This window comes from Gobio gobio (genome assembly GCF_949357685.1).
Source record: "Gobio gobio genome assembly, chromosome: 23".
Classification (NCBI taxonomy): Eukaryota; Metazoa; Chordata; class Actinopteri; order Cypriniformes; family Gobionidae; genus Gobio; species Gobio gobio.
Window position 1 is genome coordinate 2920421 of NC_137119.1, and position 24683 is coordinate 2945103.

The 24683-nt window shown below is 42.8% G+C and overlaps 2 protein-coding genes across 4 annotated transcripts in view; both read left to right on the forward strand.

Moving 5' to 3' along the window:
* The window catches only part of impa2 (inositol monophosphatase 2), a 246568-nt gene that overhangs the window by 182862 nt on the left and 39023 nt on the right, over positions 1 to 24683 (forward strand). The window lies entirely within an intron of this gene.
* The window catches only part of piezo2a (piezo-type mechanosensitive ion channel component 2a), a 333058-nt gene that overhangs the window by 159692 nt on the left and 148683 nt on the right, over positions 1 to 24683 (forward strand). For all 3 annotated transcript variants that reach the window (XM_079805932.1, XM_079805930.1, XM_079805931.1), the window contains 2 exons: positions 2443 to 2743; positions 6015 to 6228. In XM_079805932.1, the coding sequence (XP_079662058.1) occupies positions 2443 to 2743; positions 6015 to 6228 (515 nt within the window). The remainder of the gene's footprint in view (positions 1 to 2442; positions 2744 to 6014; positions 6229 to 24683) is intronic.

Sequence of the window (24683 nt, forward strand, 5' to 3'; positions counted from 1 at the left end):
AATAAAACAACAATAATCAACAAAATGTGTCGTCACTGTTTGTGACTGGTCAGGAAAAGTTTGAAATCTGAATTTTTGGGTTGTTGGTAGATCGATAGTGATTTTGAAATAGTTTTAGCAACACTTGAATAAAATAAAGTAAATGGACTGCATTTATATAGCGCGTTCAACAGACCCATGGCCATCCAAAGCGCTTTACACATTGCCTCACATTCACCCATTCACACACTGATGGTGGTGTCAGCCATTAAAGGCTCCATCAGCTCATGCTGGGGTTCGGCTCATGGACCTCCACACTGGGTCAGGGGGAACCAGGGATTGAACCACCAACCTTTAACCTACATAATACTTAACATTACATTTCATAGATTTTTTAAAAGTGATATTTGCTAAGCCAAGAATGAGTTACTCTTGCTCAGACTTAGGGACTCTAAATCATGTGATTTTTTTTTTTTTTTAATTGAATTTAATTGAATTGAATTTATTTTTATTATTATTTAATTTATTTTATTTTTATTTATTTTATTTATTAATTTAATTTATTTTTTTATTTAATTTATTATTATTATTTTTTAGTTAATTTAATGTAATTTTATTGCATTTTATTTTTTTTAAATGTATTTATTAATTTATTTTAAATGTATTTTATTTTGTAAATGTTTAAATTTAAAAAAGATTTTTAATTAATTTAATTTATTTTATAATAATACTTAACAATACATTTGACATATTTTTAAAAGTGATATTTGCTAAGCCAAGAATGAGTTACTCTAGCTCACACTTAGGGACTCTAAATCATGTGATTTAAAAAAAAAAAAAAATCATTTAATTTGTTTTTATTATTATTCAATTTATTTTAATTTATTTTATTTTAATTTATTTATTTTATTTATTAATTTAATTAATTTTTTATCGAATTCTTAGTTTTTTTTAATGTAATTTTATTGTATTTTTTATTGTATTTATTTATTTATTTATTAATTTTGATTTTATATATATATATATATATATTTTTTTATTGTATTCATTTAAAAAAGATTTTTATTTAATTTAATTTATTTTATAATAATACTTAAAGGGGCTATATGCAACTTTTTCCCCAAAATAAACGTAACAATAGCCTTTTTATTTTACCATTTATGACTCAAACATCTCCTGATGAGCATACTGACACCTTGTCCGCTCACAGTGGGTGCACCTATACGCCTGTATCCTATTTTTCCTATTTTCTGGCGGGTCGTTTTTTCCCGCGCTGTCTGCGGATGTGACGTCACCACCACTGCGAGAGCGAGCAGAAAATAAGAGCAGTTCTGTTTTTTGGCCACAAGTGTCAGTCGCGAGTTTAAATTTCAGAAAAACGCATATAGCCCCTTTAACATTACATTTGACATATTTTTAAAAAGTGATATATGCTAAGCCAAGAATGAGTTACTCTTGCTCACACTTATGGACTCTAAATCATGTGATTTCTATTTATTGATTTATTGATTTATTCATCCTTTTATTTTACACAAGGTATTGCTGCTTTTTATTTTATTTTATTTTTTTATACAATAATCAACAATCATACATAAAAGCCATTGTTATTTTAGTATAATTTTAGTAGATCAATCCGTATCATTAGACTATTATAGTTTTATTAATATTTTGAATTAGTGTTCATTTTTTATATTTTTAATTTTAGTTAAAGTTTGTGGTTTTGTTGTTTGTCATTATTATAACTTTTATATTTTTCTAAAATATGTCTATATAGTTTATATATATATAAAACAATCACTTTCTTCTAAAAAACCCCTGGTTTGAATTGTCCTGAAGGAGGAATAAAGAGCTTTTCCCTCATATTTCCTTGAGCGTGCGGCCTCAACAGGACTAGATCAAGCCTACAGACCTTCCTCCTGTTAGTCTTTCTGGATTCATTTAGCCAGTGTTAACTTCATTATGATCACTCTCTAATGCCTTTTATAAAGAATCCTGGAATAATCCCGGCTTTTGCCATAAATTACCACAGCAGTGGATTCAACTTCAAATTCTTTCTGGGGAAAACTACATTCATTCTCACGTTTTTTCCCCATGTTTATTTTCTTTGCGCCGGTAGCGTTGTGAAAAGGAAGTGAGTGATGATGTCACATGACCTCATCAGTGAGATACCAGTGGGATTTTAATCAGCGTCTGGTTCATGACACAGTTTGGTACAACAGTGTCCCACTATAATAGGGTCCTTTCTGACCAATCCAAGCAGTTTATACAAGTTAAAATGTCCTATGAATATATAAGACCAGTTTATATGTATATATATATATATATATATATATATATATATCGCAACCACACTTAAATGCCTTATAAAAGTGGCGTTTCTTTAGATTACATCTAACTGTCTACCCATAACCTTTGTATTCAGGTAGAATTACTTTCCTGTAACAACCATTGTCATGTTTTCAGGAAAAGGAGGATGAAGAGGAAGACAAGAAAAGTGAGAAGCAGGAGCTTGAGGATGAGCTGCTGTTCGAAGACTTTGAGCTGGGCGATGAAGACTGTGCGCTTCCTGAGGAGGAAGAGGAGGAGGAGGAGGAGGAAGTGGACGCAGAGGATGCAGAACTCGAGGAGGGCGATGTCGAAGAAAGCACCAAAATGAGGATCCTGCGGCAAATAGCAGACGTGGCGTCCAAACTCAAGGAGATCGTTGGCAATCTGATTACCACTGCAGGAAAAGTAGTCGTAACCATATTATTGGGCCTCACAGGTAGGTAGTGTTGAGACCGACATCACTCACCACATTCGATCAATACACAGCATTCATTTATAAGCTGAAGATGAATAACAGCTCAAGTGTGTTGTTATATCCCAAAGCTCAAACATAAAGAAATATGTAAGGGATCATGTACATCCATTCAGTTGTTATCGCAAAATAAACCCGACGCATTAGTAAATAACGAGACACAAAATATTGATTTGAGTTTAAATATTTAGCGTACAATTCCTATCAAGCAGTTTTGAGCCTAGACAAACTAGCAAGGCCAAAACAATATAAACATATAAGGGATAATGTAGTCTCATAACTTATTACACAGATTGTTACCACATAAATGATGACGGGGACATAAAGTATTGATTTGATTTAAAGCAGTGTAATATTTATCAATTTCAGTTCCATATCACTTTGCCAAATGATTTCAGTTATTTCAAATGTCTTTACAGCCCACAACTGTCTGAAATTCTAATACGGGTGCTTTTCCCTCATATCACGGGTGTGCATTATTTAATAATTCAACGGCCCGTCGTCAATTATTCCTTACTTATAGAATCTGGATGCTCAGAATTACTATGGTAATTGCATGTTTTACACAGTTTATAGAGATAAGTTAGTCGTTGTTCTTATATGCGGTGCTACATGCACACAGACGCCCTGAAGCCAGATCACTTTCACTTGCGTCCTCACAAAACTTTGTCAATTGTATGTGTTTTAATGCCCGTTTGAACATTGAACCGTTTTAAGACCATCGGATGCGTGTCATTATATTGAGCTACTGCGCTGATATTGTGACACACGAACGCTCAGACAGATAGTAGATCACACATTGCGTGAAGATCGCGCGCAGAAACTCATTATCGCCACTAGGGATGCCACAATTCTCAATATAATATTGAACCGTTTGGTACGGCATTCACGGTTCAATACGCACTTGTGAATTGCGTTTTTTTTCGGTTTCGCATTTAATTAATTATTTTTCTACAAATTCTATCATTTGCCTCCATCCCAATACTGAACAACGCGACATACAATCACATCACACGTTAGTGTTAGAGTTATACTCACAGAACACTAGAGTTATTCACAATCACCAAAGTTCATTATTTGCATGTGTTTTAAAGCCTTGCCGGTTTCATTTGCGTGCGCGGTTTTAAACATGCGCTTTTCCGAGCGCGCGCACTAAACGCCTGTCAAACACGTGATTACTGGACTAAGTAGTCGTCTTACTGCGCTAATACTGTCAAATACACACAAGGTTAACATAAACACAGTCGTTATGTCTAAAGTGAAAGTAAAATCGCAATCGTGTCTGTACAATAGATGCGTGCAGGTCTTAAATTGACAACAGCGCAGTAGTGAACCCGCGGTCCTTAAAGCGACAGTTCACCTCTAAAATAATGTCATTATTTACTCACTCTAATATTGTTCCAAACCTGTATTTATTTCATTTTTGAGTGAAATATCCCTTTAATGTTAATACAACAACAAAAGACAGAGAAAATCACTCACTGCTCTTGACTGAAAAACTAATACAGTAGCTAAGAATCAATGTATATTTTATAGTTAAGTCTATGTAGTGTTTTATTTTTACATTCATTCATTCAATTTCATACTTAAATGCTGCTGTACAAGGTTTTTTTTTTTAGGAAAGTTTTAAGTTTAAGTAAGGTTTTTCAATTATTTTAAGTAAAATAAAGAAAGAGTATTGCAATAAAAAAAAATATTTTTTCTCTTTAACCTCTTGCTGTTCCTATCGCCTTAGAATAGAATAACAAAAAATGTATGTGACAAGCCATCAGAACCGAACCGAACCGAAAACCGTGGTTAAAAACCGAGGTATGTATTGAACCGTGGACTAACGGTATTGTTGCATCCCTAATGGACACTGCCCTGTGGTTTATCACTAAAGTAGCTTAGAAACTCAACCGTTATAGCAAAGATTTGTCTACCTTTGAAGTAACTACACACCACAGCTTCATAATCAATAGAGGCGCTAATTCACACACACAATCACTCGCTCATTAATGCATTCAAATAAATGTAATGTAGACCTACTGTGCTAATTTATCTGTATCTGATGTAACAGTTAAACAGAAATCTGTAAGAAATGTTACGACCCATAGACAATAACTGCTGAAAGTTTCCTTCAAGCATTTTAAAATCAACAAGAAATGCACTTTTTTGTTAGAAAAAAATAATTGTTGAACATATTTACGGTACAAAGCTTATCAGTGAACTATGAGGGCAAAAAAAAGGAAAGAAAAAAAAAGTTAAATAATCGTTCATTAATCGTAATCGAAGTAAAATGTTCAATTAATCGAGATTTAGATTTTAGGTCAAATTGTTACAGCCAGTGTTGGGGAAAGTTACTTTGATAAGTAATGCATTACAATATTGCGTTACTCCCTTAAAAAGTAACTAATTGAGTTACTTAGTTACTTTTTAAGAAAAGTAATGCATTGCGTTACTTTTGCGTTACTTTTTCTCACCAGGGCTAGGCTTGTCTTTGTTTTGTTTTTTATAACAAAAAAGTTATATTTTTGTAAAGACCTCTTCATACCAAAATTGAAATAATAACCCCAAGGCTGAGGTAAAAATGCAAATTCCCTCATGAACAGTAGAGGGCGCAGCTCTGGATAATGGAGAAGAGGACGCAGGAGAAAAAAGTTTTACCAATAAAAAACAAAAAATCTAGTAATTTTCATCATCAAAGGTCAGCAGCAAGACATTGGTCAATTAAATATAAAGGTAGATTATGCATAAAAATAGTTGTTTTGTTTAACATTTAATTATTGGAGGTTTGCATAGTATTCTAATTTTGCATTGACAGATTTTATTCATTTTGAGAAGGACAGAATCTTTATTGTGCAAGTGAGATAAATAAATGCTCACATTTAGTCTAGAACTACAATAACCCTCATGTACACACACACACACACACACACACACACACGCCTCTGCACTTATTATTCTCAACATGGGGGCAGGAGAGCTGTCAGTCAAATTAATGTGAAAAAATAACTCAGATATTTTGTTGTAAATTTGAATAGTAATGCGTTACTTTACTAGTTACTTGGGAAAAGTAATATTATTACGTAACTCAAGTTTACCCCCAACACTGGTTACAGCCCTAACTCCGCCCACACACTCTTCTGATTGGCTGTGATTTTTGATTGATTGTTGCATCTGGTACTCGCTATCACATCATGTCTGGTTAGGACACACTGCAAATGGTTTTCCTTTGCCTTCTCTCTTCTCTCAGGCATGATGCTGCCGTCTTTGACCTCCACCGTGTATTTCTTCACCTTCCTGGGCCTGTGCACCTGGTGGTCTTTCTGCCGCACCTTCGACCCGCTCCTCTTCAGCTGTCTGTGCGTCCTCATGGCCATCTTCAGCGCCGGACACCTCATCATGCTCTACCTCTACCAGTTCCAGTTCTTCCAAGAGGCCGTTCCGCCCGGAAACAGTTATGCCAGGTGAGACACCAGCTTACCTTTCGGTGGGTTTAAAGGGGGAGGTCTAATTCTGCATTATTGACACTGTTCAAGAGTTGATTCCCGTGATAAACATGGCCAATATTTCAAATCATGAGTTGGACGTATGATGGAGTATTTCTGTGCCCAATACACTTCTTCAGGATTCAAACAAGTTTTTTTCAAGTATGGCCCTGTGTGATGTCATAAAGGGTGGAACTCCTTATATGGGCACTTCTCCCGGATGAGCACACACACACAGGCGCACACACACACATCAACAAGCTTCATTCGTGTTATGGGAGCCGTTGGCGGCGCTGGCGTTGTGTTTTTAGACACAAGATCAACAATATCACTAAAGAAGTGTGTGTGTGTGTGTGTGTGTGTGTGTGTGTGTGTGTGTGTGTGTGAGAGGGAAAGATCACCTTGTTCAGCTTCACAATAACCCAGCGTTAAGGGAGCAGTGGATGCAGTTTGTGTTTCTGGAGTTCTGCAAGTGTGTGTGTTTGTTCCCGGTCATGGAAATCGCAGGCGGTTAGTGAGTGTGTGTGTGAGTGTATGTGTGTGTGTGTGTGTGTGTGTCTGTTCCCGGTCATGAGTGGAAACCGCAGGCGGTGAGTGAAACTGATCAAATGTGGCAATCGGCGCGTAAGTGCATATAATGTGAACAACACCAATGTGTAGTGAATCGAGAGTAATCCAGGAATAATGCCATGATGTGTGTGTGTGTGTGTGTGTGTGTGTGTGTGTGTGTCTTTAGCTCCGCCCACTGCACGCCTGCACAGACTCGGCTGTTTTCAGAAAGAATCGGTACAGTGTGTCTGTCTTTTATAAATATGATAAACTAAAGACTCTTGGGAGATATGAAGGATCAACACTACTCTACAGATACTCAAGACTAACATGAGATTAAACTGTGTGTGTTATGGACCCTTTAGGGTCGGCATTGTGTCTATTCAACTCTATTGTGACTAGGGGTGGGAGAAAAGGTCGATGCATCGCGATTCGTTATCCAACGATTCAGAATCGATTCTCAAAAATTCAGAATCGATTCTGTGTTCAATTCAAACGGCCACTTCACCACAAACAGAAAAACCTGTTGATAGGCGAACGTTTGTATGCTGGTGAATTGGCTTCGTTTAAGATAAAATGGCCTCCCCATTTCAAAAATGTATTTTGCCTATTAAATGCAAAGTTTTTCATTTCAAAAGCATTTCTAAATTAAGTTCATATTTCCAACAAACGAAATTCTGAGCCAAAATAACAAAGTGGTGCTCAAGTTAGGCTATACGACGCTTTCCTTGCCATTCATGCTTAATACACTGCAAAAAATGCTTTTCTTACTTAGTATTTTGGTCTTGTTTTCAGTCCAAATATCTAAAAAATCTTACATTAAGAAGCATTTACTAGACAAGGAAAAGTTTTTGTCTTATTTTGGGGGAAAATAACTCAAAATTAAGGGAGTTTATGCTTAAAATAAGCAAAATAATCTGCCAATGGGGTAAGCAAAATAATCTTGTTTTCTGTTTGAATTAAGATTTGGCTCACTTAATTTTGAGTTATTTTCCCCCAAAACAAGACAAAACTTCTGCTTGTCTAGTAAATGCTTCTTACTGTAAGATTTTTTAGATATTTGGACTGAAAACAAGACCAAAATACTAAGTAAGAAAAGCATTTTTTACAGTGTTACACTCCTGTGTCTCCGATGCGGTGGCCAGGACATAAACCAACCAACATCCGTGGCATAATTTTTGGAATGACTTATCGAATATTGCTGAACTACTGCACAATGTTTCAAACGAATGAACAAAGACTTCCTTTTGGTGAGTGATTAAATGTCTCCATGACTGTTGCAGCTCGGCAGGTTTTCTCATGTGAGATGTTATGCGCACACACTGAATTTGGCTTCTCAGCGAGCGCTAAAGTTGTTTTTCTTCTGCATTAGCCTATGTTTTAAAGATCATTTTGTGGCTCTAACCAAAGGAAACTTTTTTTTTTGCTTTAAAGAAATTGTTTTGTTCAAATGTTCTAAAGAAACTAAAAGAATGTCACACTTAGTTGTAAATTGAGAACTGCAATTGTATGGCTTACTATGTAGAGCTTGTTAATCTTGAATATAACTTTGTTCAAAAAATAAAAGTATTAAAAGAAATCTTCATAATCATTTTTAATATGGCAATACTGTCAAACAGATGTTCTAACTATAAACAAAACACATATTAGCTCCAATTTTGGTTAAAATGTAAAGTTGATGTATTTGCACAGCAGGATAATTAGTTACCAAAAATGTATGTTAAGAATCGTTTTGGGAATCGGATCGTTACTCCCAGAATCGGATCGAATCGTGAAGTGCCTTAAGATTCCCACCCCTAATTGTGACGTATATCCGAGTTAATTGCTTCTCAAACAAGAACAAATGTAGGGCGATTGGATGGTTGTGGTTTGCTATTGGTGGATCTAGAGCTGCAACTAACGATTATTTTTTCTATCGACTAATCTAACGATTATTTTTTCGATTAGTCGACTAATCTAACGATTATTTTTCCGGATTAATCTTATTATTCTTTTTTACTGATTATTGTATTTCAAAGAGGGTAGTGAATTTGTATATTATTTTAACATGAAATCAATGAATGATGACAATATTAATTGTATTTCAGGAAGGGTAGTGTACATAGTATGCCATTTTATAATGAAATATATGAACACAAGAAGCTTTTTAAACATAATATATAATGATACTATTCATCATAAAATGTATACAGAGTAGGCCTAATTAGGAAAAGTTGTTTACTATAGTAGTTGAGTATGATTTACTTATTGATTTGTGTCAATAGTAAACGAAAATGCACCTGTATTTATCTGCAAAAGGTTCACATAAAGGAGCTTTCAGCATAGTTTTAATATAGTATAACTAGTCGTCTATTTTGAAGATACATGTGCATAAACAACGACTAAAGCTGCCAGAAGTTTTTGCCCAAACTTCAAAGACACATTTAAATGATTAAAGCTAGAGGCACATCTTAACTTTAATGTTACTTTAATCGTGCAAACTACCTATATACAGCATGTTATTATGCATATGTGTTTGGGACAGAGGGGAACCAGGTCGCATTAACAGCAGATATATGCAGCCCATAATAAATAAAAGCACGAGACGTACTGGGGTCGGAGAAGAACCCCGGAAAATGTGACCGTTTGTTGCAATACACGCGCCACGGTTCAGCTGCGCGAGAGAACACTGGAAGGGTTGCCAGGTTTTCACAACAAAACCCACCCATTCGTTACTCAAAACTAGCCCAAAACAAGCCCAATCGCGTTTCGGGGAGGTTCTCTGGCAAACATCGCGTTCGGGGGGTTAAATATGTGTGTTTTTTTGCTTCAACCCGCGGACATGAGACACAGCCCGCGGCAACAGTGTAGAAGTAGCCCAATTCCGCGGAAAAAAACGCGGACTTGGCAACACTGATTGGCAGTGTGAAAGCTCCCGCTCTCCACACACACACACACACACACACACAGCTTCTGCTCTGCCACCGCGCGCAGTGTGAAACCGGCGTTACAGAGCGAACAAAGCACAGTTTTACTCGGCTTCTGTTTAAAGTACTCCCACACTTTTGAATGTCGCGGTCTGGCTTTATATGATAAATTATCATTTTCACTATGCCCAGGAGCAGAAGCTGCCATTATTCTAGATCTGCTGTTCCATTCTAGAACGTAAATAATGTGCCGCAGACGCGTCGACGCATTTCACGCACGTCGACGTATTTTCGTTGTCGACGTCATCGACGATGTCGACGCGTCGTTGCAGCCCTAGGTGGATCTCATGTGAGTGACAGGTTGCCCCGCCCTCTTTAATGGAGTATGTAATGAAGTCTCAAGAGCACTGGTGCTGCTGTTAAAGCCATATTTGTATTCAGGATCAGTTTTGCAGACGTTTCCCTGCTTGACTCGTTCAGATTCGCTCGAGTTTGTGGACGCTCAAGCAGGTGAATCTTTTGATTTGTTGCTCGTTTTGCACATAAATGGTTTACGTCCTGCCATACGTGGGTAAAACCCGCACGCAGCCGGATCCCCTTACTGTGACCAATGAGATTACAGAGCTGAAAATGAAACTCAAAAGGAGAATTCAATTAGAACGATCCGGCGAGCGGGAATCCTACATGTGAGTGCGGCGTCTGGTGGCTGATGGGCTCAATCATGCTAATCTGGCGACCTAGCCTGTTTTGTCATGTGGCATTAGAGCGACTAGCGTCCGGTGTCGAGGCATTGAGGTCAAGCTGTCATTAAAGTGATTAAAGGCACTGGATAGTTCTGGTTCTGGATGCTCTATGAGATACTATTGCATTTTTATTGATATTTTGAATCAGTTTTTATTTTGTATTTAATATAATGTCTATATGACAGCATGTGAATATCTGGCCTGCTCATCACTGAACTCATTCCAGCTTGGCGCTGTTGGTTTGCATGTCAAACCAAAAACGACCTACAAGCCGACACTGTCAGACTAAGTTTGATTTAAAGAGTCAATATTCACGCTGCTTTCAGAAACCCTGGTTTAGTTGTGTGTGTTTTCTGTGGCATCTGCCCAGCGTTTGGCTCCAGGAAAGACCTTGACATGGAATCTCAAACTCTACACTAATGATTTTTTATTTGTGTAAGGCTTCTAGTTTTTCTGGGAGCTGTATATTGAGCTGGACGTTCAGTTCTAAACCTTTTAGGTCTGATGGTTTGATTTGACTCCATGTTAAAGGGATTCATTTCACAGGGCATTTACTTCAAACTTTATGTTGTTTCAAACCTGTATGACTTTCAGCTTTTCTCTGGAGATTATTAATGAATGTCGGATTGGGTGAATTCAATACAATGGCGGTACAATGCGACTGACTAACACTTAATAAATAGAGCGGTGAATAGGGCTGTCACTTTTGTAAAAAAAATCCTGTTCGATTTTTGAGACACAAGTGTTCATTGAATCGATTCTAAAATCGATTTTAAATGACGTTTTCATTTTCAACGCTAAATATACCCTACGGCAATCCACGGACAACTAACGGGCATTAGGATGAAAGTAAAGATGGCGCTTGAGACGCACAAGTCAGCAATATTTCTGATGATTTATTTTGTGCACAATGACAAACAAATTCTGGGAAAAAAAACATTAAGCAGAGCAGACTGCCATAACGTCAAAGAAAAACATTCGCTACAGGCTTTAACATGGCTGTGTTTACGATTATAAATTCCACAACAACAACAATAAAATTGTAGCCCATGAAAAGAGGTTGAAAATCAAGCTTAAAAATGTACTAGCCTACACTGAATGTGAAGTTCGTGTGGATAATAATTTAACGTAATTATTCAACTGTTCAAAATGAAACTTTGAATGAACTTAGCTTGCGAACAGGCCATGTGTTTTTTTATTGAACGTAACACTTAGGCTATGCGAGCGTTACTGATGCATACAATGTCATGGAGGCGCTGGCTCCGCGTGAACAACGGCTTAAATGAACAAATACCCTACTAGGAAAAAAGCTTTAGTTGGGGCCAGGGCTCCGAACCGGTTCAAGGAACGAAAACGAAAACCGGAAAGGAACGAAATTTTAAGAGGAACAAAAACGAAAACGAAATCAAAATCAATTTGAATCGTTCTGAACAGAAACGTTAATTTGAAATGACCATTAACCGGTTAATAACGTTATTTTATCGTTCTTTTAATATTTTATTTGGCAGTGACCAATCATGAATAGAGTAGTACAGCATGTGATGTGACGGATCAAGCGTGAGTGAAATGTCATCTGTGAATCTACCGGTAACACAAGTCAGTGTGAGCGCGCATTTACACGCCTCAAGTACATTTCTTTCCCCGCTGAGGTCTACAATGAATGTGCTGGTATTGGAGGACATTCTTTTCGAACGTTTAAATAAGCAGTTCGGACTTTAAGCTCAAATAGACTGATTTATGCTAGTTTATAGATTCCGTTTAAGCCTATCCAAGTAGGCTATAGCATCTATCAAACATTTTTCCTATAGTCTTTCCTATAGCCAATACAGGACAGGTCAATGTTCTCTTACGAGAGGTTCTCTCGTATTGCGTAAGTTCCTTACGCTACGGGAAAGTATTCTTTCTTCGAGATTTCTGAAAAACCCAAAATTATCCTTAATTTTGTAACATTGTCAACGCAGTGCGGCAGCCTGGCAGACCATAGCAGGCTATTCCAGCGTGCCATTGGCTGCTCTGCTGGCAACTGCAGCAGCCTATTGGTGAGCCCGCGTGACGTGGCGACCAATGAGGGCGCTTCGCGCCCACCTGGCTTCATTTGCCTACAGGTGGGGCGTGGCCACGTGTATATAAGCAGGGCTCACGGGCTGCATATTCGATTTTCTTTTCTTCAGCGAAGCCCTTCGCATCGCTGGATCTGGAACCCGCCGCCGTTGAACGTGCAGACGAGCAAGCAGAGGACAGCGCCTGAAGAAGCCGGCAGCATCGCGCCACCTTCAGCCATCCGTGCCTGCTCTGCTATCCGGCAGCCTATATCCTTTTATTGCTCAGTGTTGTCGCCGCTGCGTCACACTTTCACAAAAAGAGCCGAGCGTTTTTCTAAAAATGTCTCGTTCCACCTGCGGCTCGTGTCACGCGCAGCTCAGTTCCGGGGACCGCCCTGTGATCTGCGCTCTCTGCCTGGGCCGTGATCACGCCGCCGCCGCACTTCTCGCCGGCGGATGCCCGGAGTGCGAAGAACTAACGATGTCGACCCTGCGGGCTCGACTCGATCAGTTCGAAGATGACATCCCTCCAGTCTCTGCTAAGCCGCGCAGGAAAAAGCGCCGCTCGCAGCGGACTCCGGAGTTGGCCGAGAGAAGCTCGCCGGAACCCTTCCCGCCCGCTTCACTCTCGCCTTCCCCGCCCCCACCCCAGGACGCCATTTCTGTTGCCGCCTCTGGGGATGAGGCGGATGCGGCCGCGGAACGCGCCGACAGCTGCTCCATCATGGCTTCCGACAGCGAGGAATGGTCTTCCGCGACCTCTTCAGTCCGAGCCTCCGGACGCTCTCGAGCGGGTGAGGACGCCGAACTGTTGCGCCTTCTCACCCGGGCTGTCGAGCAGCTAGGCCTCGAATGGGCCCCGCCTAAGGTGGCAGCGCCGAATCGGCTCGACGGATGCTTCCTGAACAGTCGCCGCCGTGCGCCCACCGCCAGGACTGCACCCTTTCTGCCAGAGCTTCACGAGGAGCTCGCGAAGTCCTGGAACGCGCCATTCTCCGCGAGGGTCTCGTCTCAGGCTTCTTCGACGCTCTCACAAGTTGACGGCGCGGCTGAGAAAGGCTACAACGCTATCCCTCCGGTGGAAGAGGCGGTCGCAGCGCACCTTTGCCCGCCTTCTGGTTGGCGCTCAAAGGCTGCCCTCCCGTCTAAGGCCTGCAGAGTGACGTCATCGCTGATCGGCCGCGCTTTCGCTGCCTCCGGTCAAGCTGCGTCTGCTCTGCACTCTATGGCCGTGCTGCAAATCCTCCAAGCCAATCTCCTTTGCGAAGCGCGACGGATCTCTCCCTCCGCGCTACCAAGACCGCAGCACAGGCCCTCGGACGCTCCATGGCCTCCCTCACGGTAGCTGAGCGCCACCTCTGGCTCACGCTCGCGGACATGCGAGAAACAGAGCGCGCGGCCTTCTTAAACGCCCCGCTCTCTCCATCTGGGCTCTTCGGACCAGCGGTCAAGGGGATCGTCGACCGTTTCTCCGAAGTACAGAAGACGACGCAGGCCATGAACCTCTTCCTGCCTCGACGCCCAGGCGCCAGCGGTAGCTCCGTTGCTCGCCGTCCTCGCGACCAGCCAGCAGCACCGAGCTCCATGCAGCGCCCAGCGCGGCCCCCTTCGTCTCAGCGAAGACCGAGCGGCCGCCCCAGATCGCGCTCTTCCAGCCACGGTAAGCCGCCTCCCCCTCGGGGCCCCCGGCCTAGGATCGTGCTGAAGTCCGAGCCTCCAAAGTCCTCCTAGCCAGAGGCAAGAAACGACGGTTAAGTCCCGCTGCGGCCGAACCACCGTCAAAACTCTTTTTCCTGTCAGCCCCCACCACTGTGGCTGCTGCAGAGGAATTTCACGCAGCCAACGAGCCGGCAAAAACGCCCTCTCGCCTGTCAACCACCGCCGTTTTTACGGCGAACCAGAGAAATCACAAAAGTTGCATTATTTCTGGTTGCACGGCTCACGCCGTATGTGTTTCAAATGCAGTAAATGTGCCCACTTTTCTGTGTTCACCCCTGCACATAAGCACAATAAACCCCGTGTCCCCCACTCACATAAAGCGGCCTCCGGCCGCTCGAGTGCTAGAGTTAGGTCACGTGTCCGCTTGTCGGCGTCCACGCCTAGCCACCACACGCGCTGTCACACAGCCACTCTTAACCGGTCATGTTCCACGCGTAAGAGTTGTGCCCGCTCAAACGCGCTCACACATTTTCGCGAACATTATGCCCCAGGCGCTACGCGCCGCGCCACACACCATTTGTTTTCCGCCCAAGGTGGCCGAAGCGATGAGTGTAGGGCCACACACAAGACATTCCCCGCTCAAAGCGGTAGAGACACAGTGTGTAAGGCGGCCAGCCACCGAAAGCGAGCGGCTGGCCCACAGCACAGAGAGCGCGCGCACCGCGCCCGCCCCTCTTATACGGGCCGTCAAACCCGCGAAACGCGGCGTTTCGAGCCCAGAGGCCGTTCTGTCCTGTTTGGCACACGCGAAAGCGTGGGAAGCCATTCCAGGTGTATCAGAATGGGTGCTGAGAACAGTGAAGCACGGCTACACTCTGCAGTTCGCTCGCCGCCCTCCGCGTTTCTGTGCGCGTATAGAGACGAGAGTGAGCGAAGAAGTAGCACATCTACTTCGAGCGGAGATAGCCACGCTGCTGTGCAAAGGGGCTATAGAACCGGTTCCCCATTCTATGAGCGAGTCAGGCTTTTACAGCCGATATTTTCTCGTGCCAAAAAGGGACGGGTCGCTCAGACCGATTCTGGATCTGAGGCGTCTGAACAAAGCTCTTTTGAGGAGATCGTTCAAGATGCTTACGACCAAGCAGATCCTCGCGCATATTCGCCCGAGAGACTGGCTAATTTCCCTAGATTTGAAAGACGCATATTTTCAAATCAAGATAACGCCGCGTCACAGGCCATTCTTACGATTCGCCTTCGACGGCCAGGCTTATCAATACACCGTCCTTCCGTTCGGCCTGTCACTAGCACCCCGTACATTTACGAAGTGCATGGACGCGGCCCTCGCTCCCCTGAGAAACCGGGGGATGCGAATATTGAACTACTTGGACGACTGGCTCATCCTGGCGCAGTCAGAGGCCGAGCTCCTCGCCCACAGGGCAATGCTGCTCAGCCATTTGGACAGCCTGGGGTTCACGGTCAACTGGACCAAGAGCTCACTAGTGCCCACGCAATCAACCTCATTTCTGGGTTTGAATCTGGACACTGTGGCTATGTCTGCCCGCCTGTCACCACAACGCACGCGCCAAGTTCGGCGCATGGCTGCGTACTTCCGGCCGGGCAAAATCGCACCTCTCAAGCTTTTTCAGAGGATGCTGGGACGTATGGCCTCAGCTGCAGCTGTGCTCCAGCTGGGCTTAATGCGCATGCGCCCGCTGCAACGCTGGTTAAACGCCCGAGTGCCTCACAGAGCCTGGGCTGCCGGAGGTTTCAGGATCAGAGTGACTCAGGGCTGTGTTGCAGCCCTAGAGCCCTGGTTAGTAGCCGACTGGTACCAGCGGGGAGTGACAATGGGAGCCATCTCACACCGCAAAGTCATCTCGACGGACGCCTCCACCTCGGGTTGGGGCGCCGTTTTCGAGGGCAGACCGGCCTCGGGCCTCTGGTCGAGCGGAGAAAAACTCCTACACATAAACTGTTTGGAGATGATAGCGGTAGAGAACGCGCTCAAGCAGTTTCTCCCGTTTATACGGGGACACCATGTGTTGGTCCGGTCGGACAATACCACGGTGGTGTCCTACGTGAACCGGCAGGGCGGTGTCAGGTCCAGGTGTCTGGGCAATCTGACGGAACGCCTGCTCGTGTGGGCACACAGCTCGCTGCGCTCGCTGAGAGCGGCGCACGTTCCGGGCCACCTCAACGTGGGCCCGGACAAGCTGTCCAGGGGCCTCATTCTCCCAGGAGAATGGTCCCTGCACCCCCAGACAGTCCAGCTGGTATGGCGCCTATTCGGCAGAGCGGAGCTCGACCTCTTTGCAACAAAAGAGAACGCCCGCTGCTCGACGTTCTTGTCCAAAAGCGAGGATGCGCTGTCCCAACCTTGGCCCAGCCTCCCGCTGTATGCTTTCCCGCCGATTTCCCTATTGACCCAGGTTATAGCGAAAATCAGGGAAACGCGCCGCCCGGTGCTCCTTATAGCGCCGCGCTGGGAGAACCAGATTTGGTACCCAGAGCTGGTGAAGCTGTCGCACTCACCCCCCTGGCCAGTTCCGCTGAGAGCAGACCTCCTCTCTCAAGCAGGAGGGTCAGTTTGGCATCCCCATCCAGAGCGATGGTCTCTGCATGTATGGGTGACCAACGGATACCCGTTGACCTGCCCGAAGGGGTTATGAACACGATCTCACACTCTAGAGCCCCCTCGACGAGGCGGTTATATAGTTCTAAGTGGTCGGTGTTCACTGAGTGGTGTGCTTCCAAGGGATTGGAACCGCAGCAATGTGGGGTCCAGCGGGTGCTCTCCTTCCTCCAGGAGCTCTTGGAACTGGGCAGGTCCCCTTCCACGCTCAAAGTGTATGTAGCGGCTATAGCAGCGTTCGCCCAGACGACGCTAGGCAGCACGCTAGGAAGGAACGAGCTCATCATCCGTTTCCTCAGAGGAGCTAGACGGATGAATCCCCCGCGGCTCCCATCGGTTCCTATTTGGGATCTGGCCTTGGTCCTAGAGGCCATGAAGGCTCATCCCTTTGAACCGCTCGAGACTGTGGAACCAAGGTTCCTTTCGCTAAAAACCGCGTTCCTGATAGCTCTGGCTTCAGTGAAACGCGTGGGGGATCTACACGCGCTCTCAGTGAGCCCGACGTGTATGGAGTTCGGTCCTAATGACTCTAAGGTCATTCTCAGACCGAGGCATGGTTATGTCCCCAAAGCGATCGGCACTCCTTTCAGGGCGCAGATTATCTCCCTCTCGGCTCTGCCAGCATCCGACGAGGGGGACGGTGGCAATATCCTCTGCCCTGTCAGGGCATTGAGGGTTTATGTCACACGCTCCGCCGCCTTCAGGCGTTCTGAGCAGCTATTTGTTTCGTTTGGAGGGCGCGCTAAAGGTCTCGCCTCCTCGAAACAGACCCTGTCCAGGTGGATAGTGGACGCGATTGCAACTGCATATGCTTCCAAACACCTGCAGTGCCCGCTAGGTGTCAGAGCACACTCCACCAGAGGCATGGCCTCTTCGTGGGCTTGGGCCAGAGGGATTTCCATCCACGATATTTGCGTGGCGGCAGGCTGGGCCTCCCCGTCTACGTTCGTGAGATTTTACAATCTGGAAGTTCCTGCCTTACAGGCGAAAGTGTTATCAGTTCAATAAGGCTGTTGGTTCTGCCCGGTGATTCTGCGCAGACATAGCTCACATACTGGTAGTAGGTTCGGTACAAGGCTTATGTAAATTTGAAGGAGACCGGCGGTACCGTTCCCTCATTTACGAAAAGAGCTATTGTGAGTTTGAAGGTGACCGGCGGTGCCGTTACCTCACTCATATGACAAGATATTGTGAATTTGAAGGCGACCGGCCTTTCCGTTCCCTCATTCATGAGACAAGGTGTGGTGAATTTGAAGGCGACCGGCAGGTGCCGTTCCCTCATTCATAAGGCAGGGTGTTGTAACCACCCGTTGTAACCACCCGTCAGTTCAAACGAAGTGTCTGTATGTGTGGTGGCCCGTTTCCTTTACCGGCCACCCTGCCCGAGCAGTGTTATGGTCCCCGGTTCCCTGGGATACATATGCTGTATGCGAGGCGCGCACGGCGTTGACAATATGTTCCCGTAGCGTAAGGAACTTACGCAATACGAGAGAACCTCTCGTAAGAGAACGATACTCGGTTACTTAACGTAACCTCGGTTCTCTCTAGAAGAGGGAACGAGTATTGCGTTCCTTGCCGTGCGCCCCGCGGGTTTTTACGCTTCAGAAGTACGAAAACCGAATATGCAGCCCGTGAGCCCTGCTTATATACACGTGGCCACGCCCCACCTGTAGGCAAATGAAGCCAGGTGGGCGCGAAGCGCCCTCATTGGTCGCCACGTCACGCGGGCTCACCGATAGGCTGCTGCAGTTGCCAGCAGAGCAGCCAATAGCACGCTGGAATAGCCTGCTATGGTCTGCCAGGCTGCCGCACTGCGTTGACAATGTTACAAAATTAAGGATAATTTTAGGTTTTTCAGAAATCTCGAAGAAAGAATACTTTCCCGTAGCGTAAGGAACTTACGCAATACTCGTTCCCTCTTCTAGAGAGAACCGAGGTTACGTTAAGTAACCGAGTATCGTTTTCTATACGGTTGATGCTTCGTATTAAATGGTATGTTATATTGCATTAAATGATCAAGCTTTATTAGCTGACTGAATTTGATTATGGGATGCAGTGTTGTGCAGTGTTTGCTTTGAAATTAGCAGTTGACGGTGCATTAATGGTTATCCAGTTTATTTATTCTTTATGTATACATTTTTTAAAACAAGTCGTGTTGAAAAAAAGTTATGTAACGTTACAAAGAATGTTATCACTCTTCTGAAAAGAATTAGGCATAAGAGCCACTTTCGATTGTCTAACACTCCATTAAAACAGGTCAATATTTGTTCCGCTGTTTATGCTTTGTAATTAATGCATGTATTTCTGTTGTGGTTTTAAAAATGTTATGAAATAAATATTCAAGTTTAATTACCATGCGTTATATTATTATTGAGTGAAAATAAGTCTATTTATACATATTTGTTTAAAGTATAGGCTAAATTAAAATAACGTTATTAACCGGTATTTTTTCAAATCAAACCGTTCTCGGAACAGTAATTTTTATTGAGGAACGCAAAAACGGAAACGTTAAAATATCGATTCTGCTCGGAGTGAACCGATTGATATTTTTTTCCGTTTTTAAGCCCTGGTTGGGGCAGCCCTATAGCCATTTATTTCAGATAGACCTAAATTTGTTCCAGCATGTCACAAAGGGCATTTGGGGTTGAGCGAGCGGCGCTGAGAGGAATGAGAAAGCTGCTCTCCATTCTGGAGGAAATAGCACTCATTCTTTTCTACGCACACAGCATTGTCACAATATGACCTCATGCAAGTTTTAAAAACATATTTCAACATATTAATAATACCTGTTAATAACTTTTTTATTTGTTTAATTCGTTCAAAAATAATAGTGTACATATTTGGTTAAAATCGATTCCCTATTTTCGTTTTCGAAACTTGTGTTGGTTGGTCTGATCGATTGTACAGTTGATTTTCGAATGTAAAGTGACAGCCCTAGCGGTGAATATACACTCACCTAAAGGATTATTAGGAACACATACTAATACTGTGTTTGACCCCCTTTCGCCTTCAGAACTGCCTTAATTCTACGTGGCATTGACTCAACAAGCTGCTGAAAGCATTCTTTAGAAATGTTGGCCCATATTGATAGGAGAGCATCTGCAGTTGATGGAGATTTGTGGGATGCACATCCAGGGCACGAAGCTCCCGTTCCACCACATCCCAAAGATGCTCTATTGGGTTGAGATCTATGAATCGATGTGATTTATCACTTAATTAAATTACTTATTTAATAATCAAATATGAGTAATACAAGTCAACGTGTCACCAACCCCACCTCAGATGCGCGCTCTTCCAGAATGTGTGGACGCGCTCTTCCTGAAACAAACAACGCGCTGAAAACGTCAACTAGACCCAGTAAATTCACAATGATGTATTACAATATTGTTCTCTTTATTATGATATGTAACATGACAGTCCCAATCATAGTCATTATACGTTTAGTATAAGTGCATTGCTGTTGGAGCTGATCACCGGCTCGCTTCACTACTGCATTCATTATTAACCAGATGCATCCTATATGAGAAAAAAAAATCAGCTATAGATAGGCCCACACAGAATAAACACAATATTACAACTTACATGTGCAGAAAGCAAAAGGCTGCGAATGTACATGCAAACTTGTAGTCAAGATTAAGGTGTCACTCTAGCTGTAAAATGGTTCAAACAGTCTAAACAGACTTTTTACAGTCTATGGTGCGGCTTTATTCCTTGTGTCTGATTTACAGTACATGTTTCGCGGTTGAGCAGCATGCACACGCATGCCCCTGATTAATCGATGATCGACAGGTTTTATCGATTTAATGTATTATCAACAATTAATCGATCATCGATTAATCATTAAAGGGTTAGTTCACCCAAAAATGAAAATTCTGTCATTAATGACTGAGCCTCATGTGGTTGGACACCCGTCAGACCTCCGTTCATCTTCAGACACAAATGAAGATATTTTAGTGTAAATCTGATGCTCTGAAAGGCCTCCATTGGCTCAATGCACTTTACACTCTCAAGACCCTTAAAAGGCACTAAAGACGTTGATACAAAGTCCATCTCACTACAGTGGTTCTACAATAACTTTATGAAGACAAGAATAGTTTTTGTGCGCAAAAAAACCCTAAATAACGACTTATATAGTGATGACGATTTCAAAACACGGCATCATGAAGCTTCGAAGCGTTATGAATCAGTGAGTCGAATCAGCGGTTTGGAGCGTTATGAATCAGTGAGTCGATTCAGCGGTTTGGAGCGTTATGAATCAGTGAGTCGATTCAGCGGTTTGGCGGTTTGACACGCGATCCGAATCATGATTCGACTCACTGATTCATAACGCTCCAAACCGCTGAATCGACTCACTGATTCATAACGCTTCGAAGCTTCATGATGCCGTGTTTTGAAATCGTCATCACTATATAAGTCGTTATTTAGGGTTTTTTTGCGCACAAAAACTATTCTCGCCGATTCATAAAGTTATTGTAGAACCACTGTAGTGAGATGGACTTTGTAACGACGTCTTTAGTGCCTTTTAAGGGTCTTGAGAGTGTAAAGTGCATTGAGCCAATGGAGGCCTTTCAGAGCATCAGATTTACACTAAAATATCTTCATTTGTGTCTGAAGATGAACGGAGGTCTGACGGGTGTCCAACCACATTGACGTTCAGTTCTAGTCTTTTTACAGACTTTTTACAGTCTATGGTGCGGCTTTATTCCTTGTGTCTGATTTACAGTACATGTTTTGCGGTTGAGCAGCATGCACACGCATGCCCCTGATTAATCGATGATCGACAGGTTTTATCGATTAAATGTATTATCAACAATTAATCGATCATCGATTAATCATTAACATCCCTAGTGCTTACACTAATGTGGCGTTCACACCGGACGCGATTCGCGCGAAGGTGGACGCTTGAACATTTTGAGTTTACTCGCGTCAATCGCGTGTGACATTCACTTCACAACAGACGCAAATTCGCCTCATGGGCGGGGCTTCCGCCAGCGGCTCGTCTCATTGAGAAATGGCTGACATGGGCTGTGTTTCCACGTCTTTTTTTGTTAAAATCTACTGTTAATGTGTGACAAAACGTAGTTTTAAGACTTTTTCAGTCGATAATGTAGTTGTTTAAAGCTCAAATCTGTGGTTTATTTATATAAAGAGTGCCTATTTGAACATTTTATCTGGCGTTTTCGGAGTTGTAAGCTCCAGTGGATCAGCGGTGCTCATTAACCCCAGTGAGATCAGCCTTTCCTCAGCCAGTCCTTCTGCCGCTGGCTCTGATGTCTCTGTGGCGTCTCGAGCTATAATTCGTCTTGTAATGGCCGATCTTTGGTCTCATGGATCTATAATTTGTTCCCTGGCAAATCGTTTAGGCTGAGGGCAAAGATAAGTTTCATTACTTTATATTTTTAGGCTATAACTGTACGTTGCAGTTGTAACGTTAGCCTACTAGCACTGACTTTGAATGTTTGACTGAATTGTTTGCTTTATTTCATGTATAGTTTATTATACCTTTTACTTATACCTTTGTATTATTGATCATACGTAAACTTGCATTTAACAAAAAGAGACTGGGTTGTATTTCATGTCATTTAATGTTATCAAATTGGTAATCATATTGTCTGAACCAGATATTAATATACAGATTTTTTCTAGAGCAAGCTCCTGATTGGTTAACGCGGCACGAAATATCCGCCAAAGTTCAGATTTTTCAACTTGAGCTATTCGCGCGATTCCCGCGATTCGCGCGTTCAAAGCGCTCAATTCGCGTCCTTCGCGCCGCCTCAATGGCGCGGATGGCACTGCAGAATGCCATTTCGCGTCTCTGCATTGACTTAACATGTAAATCACTTGCGCAAATCGCGTCCGGTGTGAACGCACCATTATACTTACAATGGGGAAACACACACAGTGTCAGCTCTTTGATGAACCGTGATTCATGACCGATTGTGTTAATTACAGACGTTCTCAGTTTAATAAACATTTGCAATGTCGTGCCGAATTGTGTGGGGCCATACGGATCAGCCCCCCCTAATCAATATCATTAATGGATATTCCCACAGGCAAATCGACATGCTTAAGGAAGAAAGGCGAAGCTGGTTTTAGTGTTGCCGGCGGCCTCAGAGATTCCAGATGGTTCTCATTACGACGGGACGGCTCTTGGCCTGTGCTTAAATTACACAGCTGGTTTCAGGGAGCGCTGCTGCATGTGAGAGAGAAAAAACAATCAAAGGTGACTCGAAAAAGCCTCTGAGTAACGTAGATGCAATTCTTCTAAATGAAGGCTGGATTGGAGTCTCCAATAGCAGACACTAATATTCCCCAATGGCAACAGGAAACCTTCAAAAGACCCATTAGCGGCGGATTCAAGACTAATCGTGCAAATGTTGCGTCTCGTTAAAATGTGTTGGGAATGTCGCCTCCAAACGCGAAGCTGACAACAAAATACAAACACTAGAAAAAAGCTGTCTTTGAAAGCCTATGCCAAGCTTGTTTGGGTTCTCTGTTACACTAGATTAGAAGGCAAAAGCACACTGCAAAAAATGCTTTTCTTACTTAGTATTTTTGTCTTGTTTTCAGTCCAAATATCTAAAAAATCTTACATTAAGAAGCATTTACTAGACAAGCAAAAGTTTTTGTCTTGTTTTGGGGGAAAATAACTCAAAATTAAGTGAGTTTTTGCTTAAAATAAGCAAAATAATCTGCCAAAGGGGTAAGCAAAACAATCTTAATTCAAACAGAAAACAAGATTATTTTGCTTAGCCTATTAACAGATTATTTAGCTTATTTTAAGCAAAAACTCCCTTCATTTTGAGTTATTTTCCCCCAAAACAAGACAAAAACTTTTGCTTGTCTAGTAAATGCTTCTTAATCTAAGATTTTTTAGATATTTGGACTGAAAACAAGACAAAAATACTAAGTAAGAAAAGCATTTTTTGCAGTGACCAAACACAGCAAATAAACAATCGTTCTGACCTCTGAAAGGTCCAGTTTTAAAATCGTAACTTTGGGTTGAATCCACATCCTGAAACCTCACACGCATTCAAAGCCTCTATAAAAGACATAGATACTACAAATATGTCAGATGAGGTTTGAACCCAGCTCAGAAAACACGGGCCAAGCCAAATCACACACGTGTGGAGGAATCCTGTTACCTTTCAGAAATACAATGTGTGGGAGAAGAATAAAAGAGGCAAACGTGCAAAGCAAGCAAAAAAATGGCAGTTATAAGCAAAGAAATATGCTTTACCAAACCCACATAGAATGAAGTGGTTTTTACAGGATTTAAGCAGTTTCTTTCTCAAACAAAACCTGAGAAACACCCTTTTAGAAAAACATTTGGCGATTTGCGAGCCGCTGCGTCTGGGACGAAAAACAAAGAGCTTCTCTTTGACAATCACATAAACAGCACAATCGCTACCAGCTTTTTGTGGTGAGGACGCAGTTTTGATTACACACTAGCTGAACTCCAAGTATGTGGAAAGGCCGGAGAAGAGTCTATTTTGGGTTGAAAAAATGCTAATTTAGCAAACCTCAGAGATTAGAACCAAATGGTTTATGTTGGTTTGTCTGTTGGGTGCAACCAATGCAGGAACTAAGAGTCGACTCAATGGATGTCGTATTTCATTTAAGTACAACACTGGTTCAAAGTTTGGGGTCAGGTAGAATTTTTTAAAAGAAATTAATAGTTTTATTCAGTGAGGATTCATTATATTAATCAAAAGAGACAGTAAATGCTGATTGGCTGGAAGGTGTGCAATACAATCGTTTAATGCACAGGTTTAGTTCCTAGTCAGTTGAATCACTGTTCTATATTAATGCGCTGTTTTCATTGAAGCGCACACACACACACACACACACATAGGCCTATGTCACTCACAAACAGAGGGCGGAGATCGTGCTGCACACACAC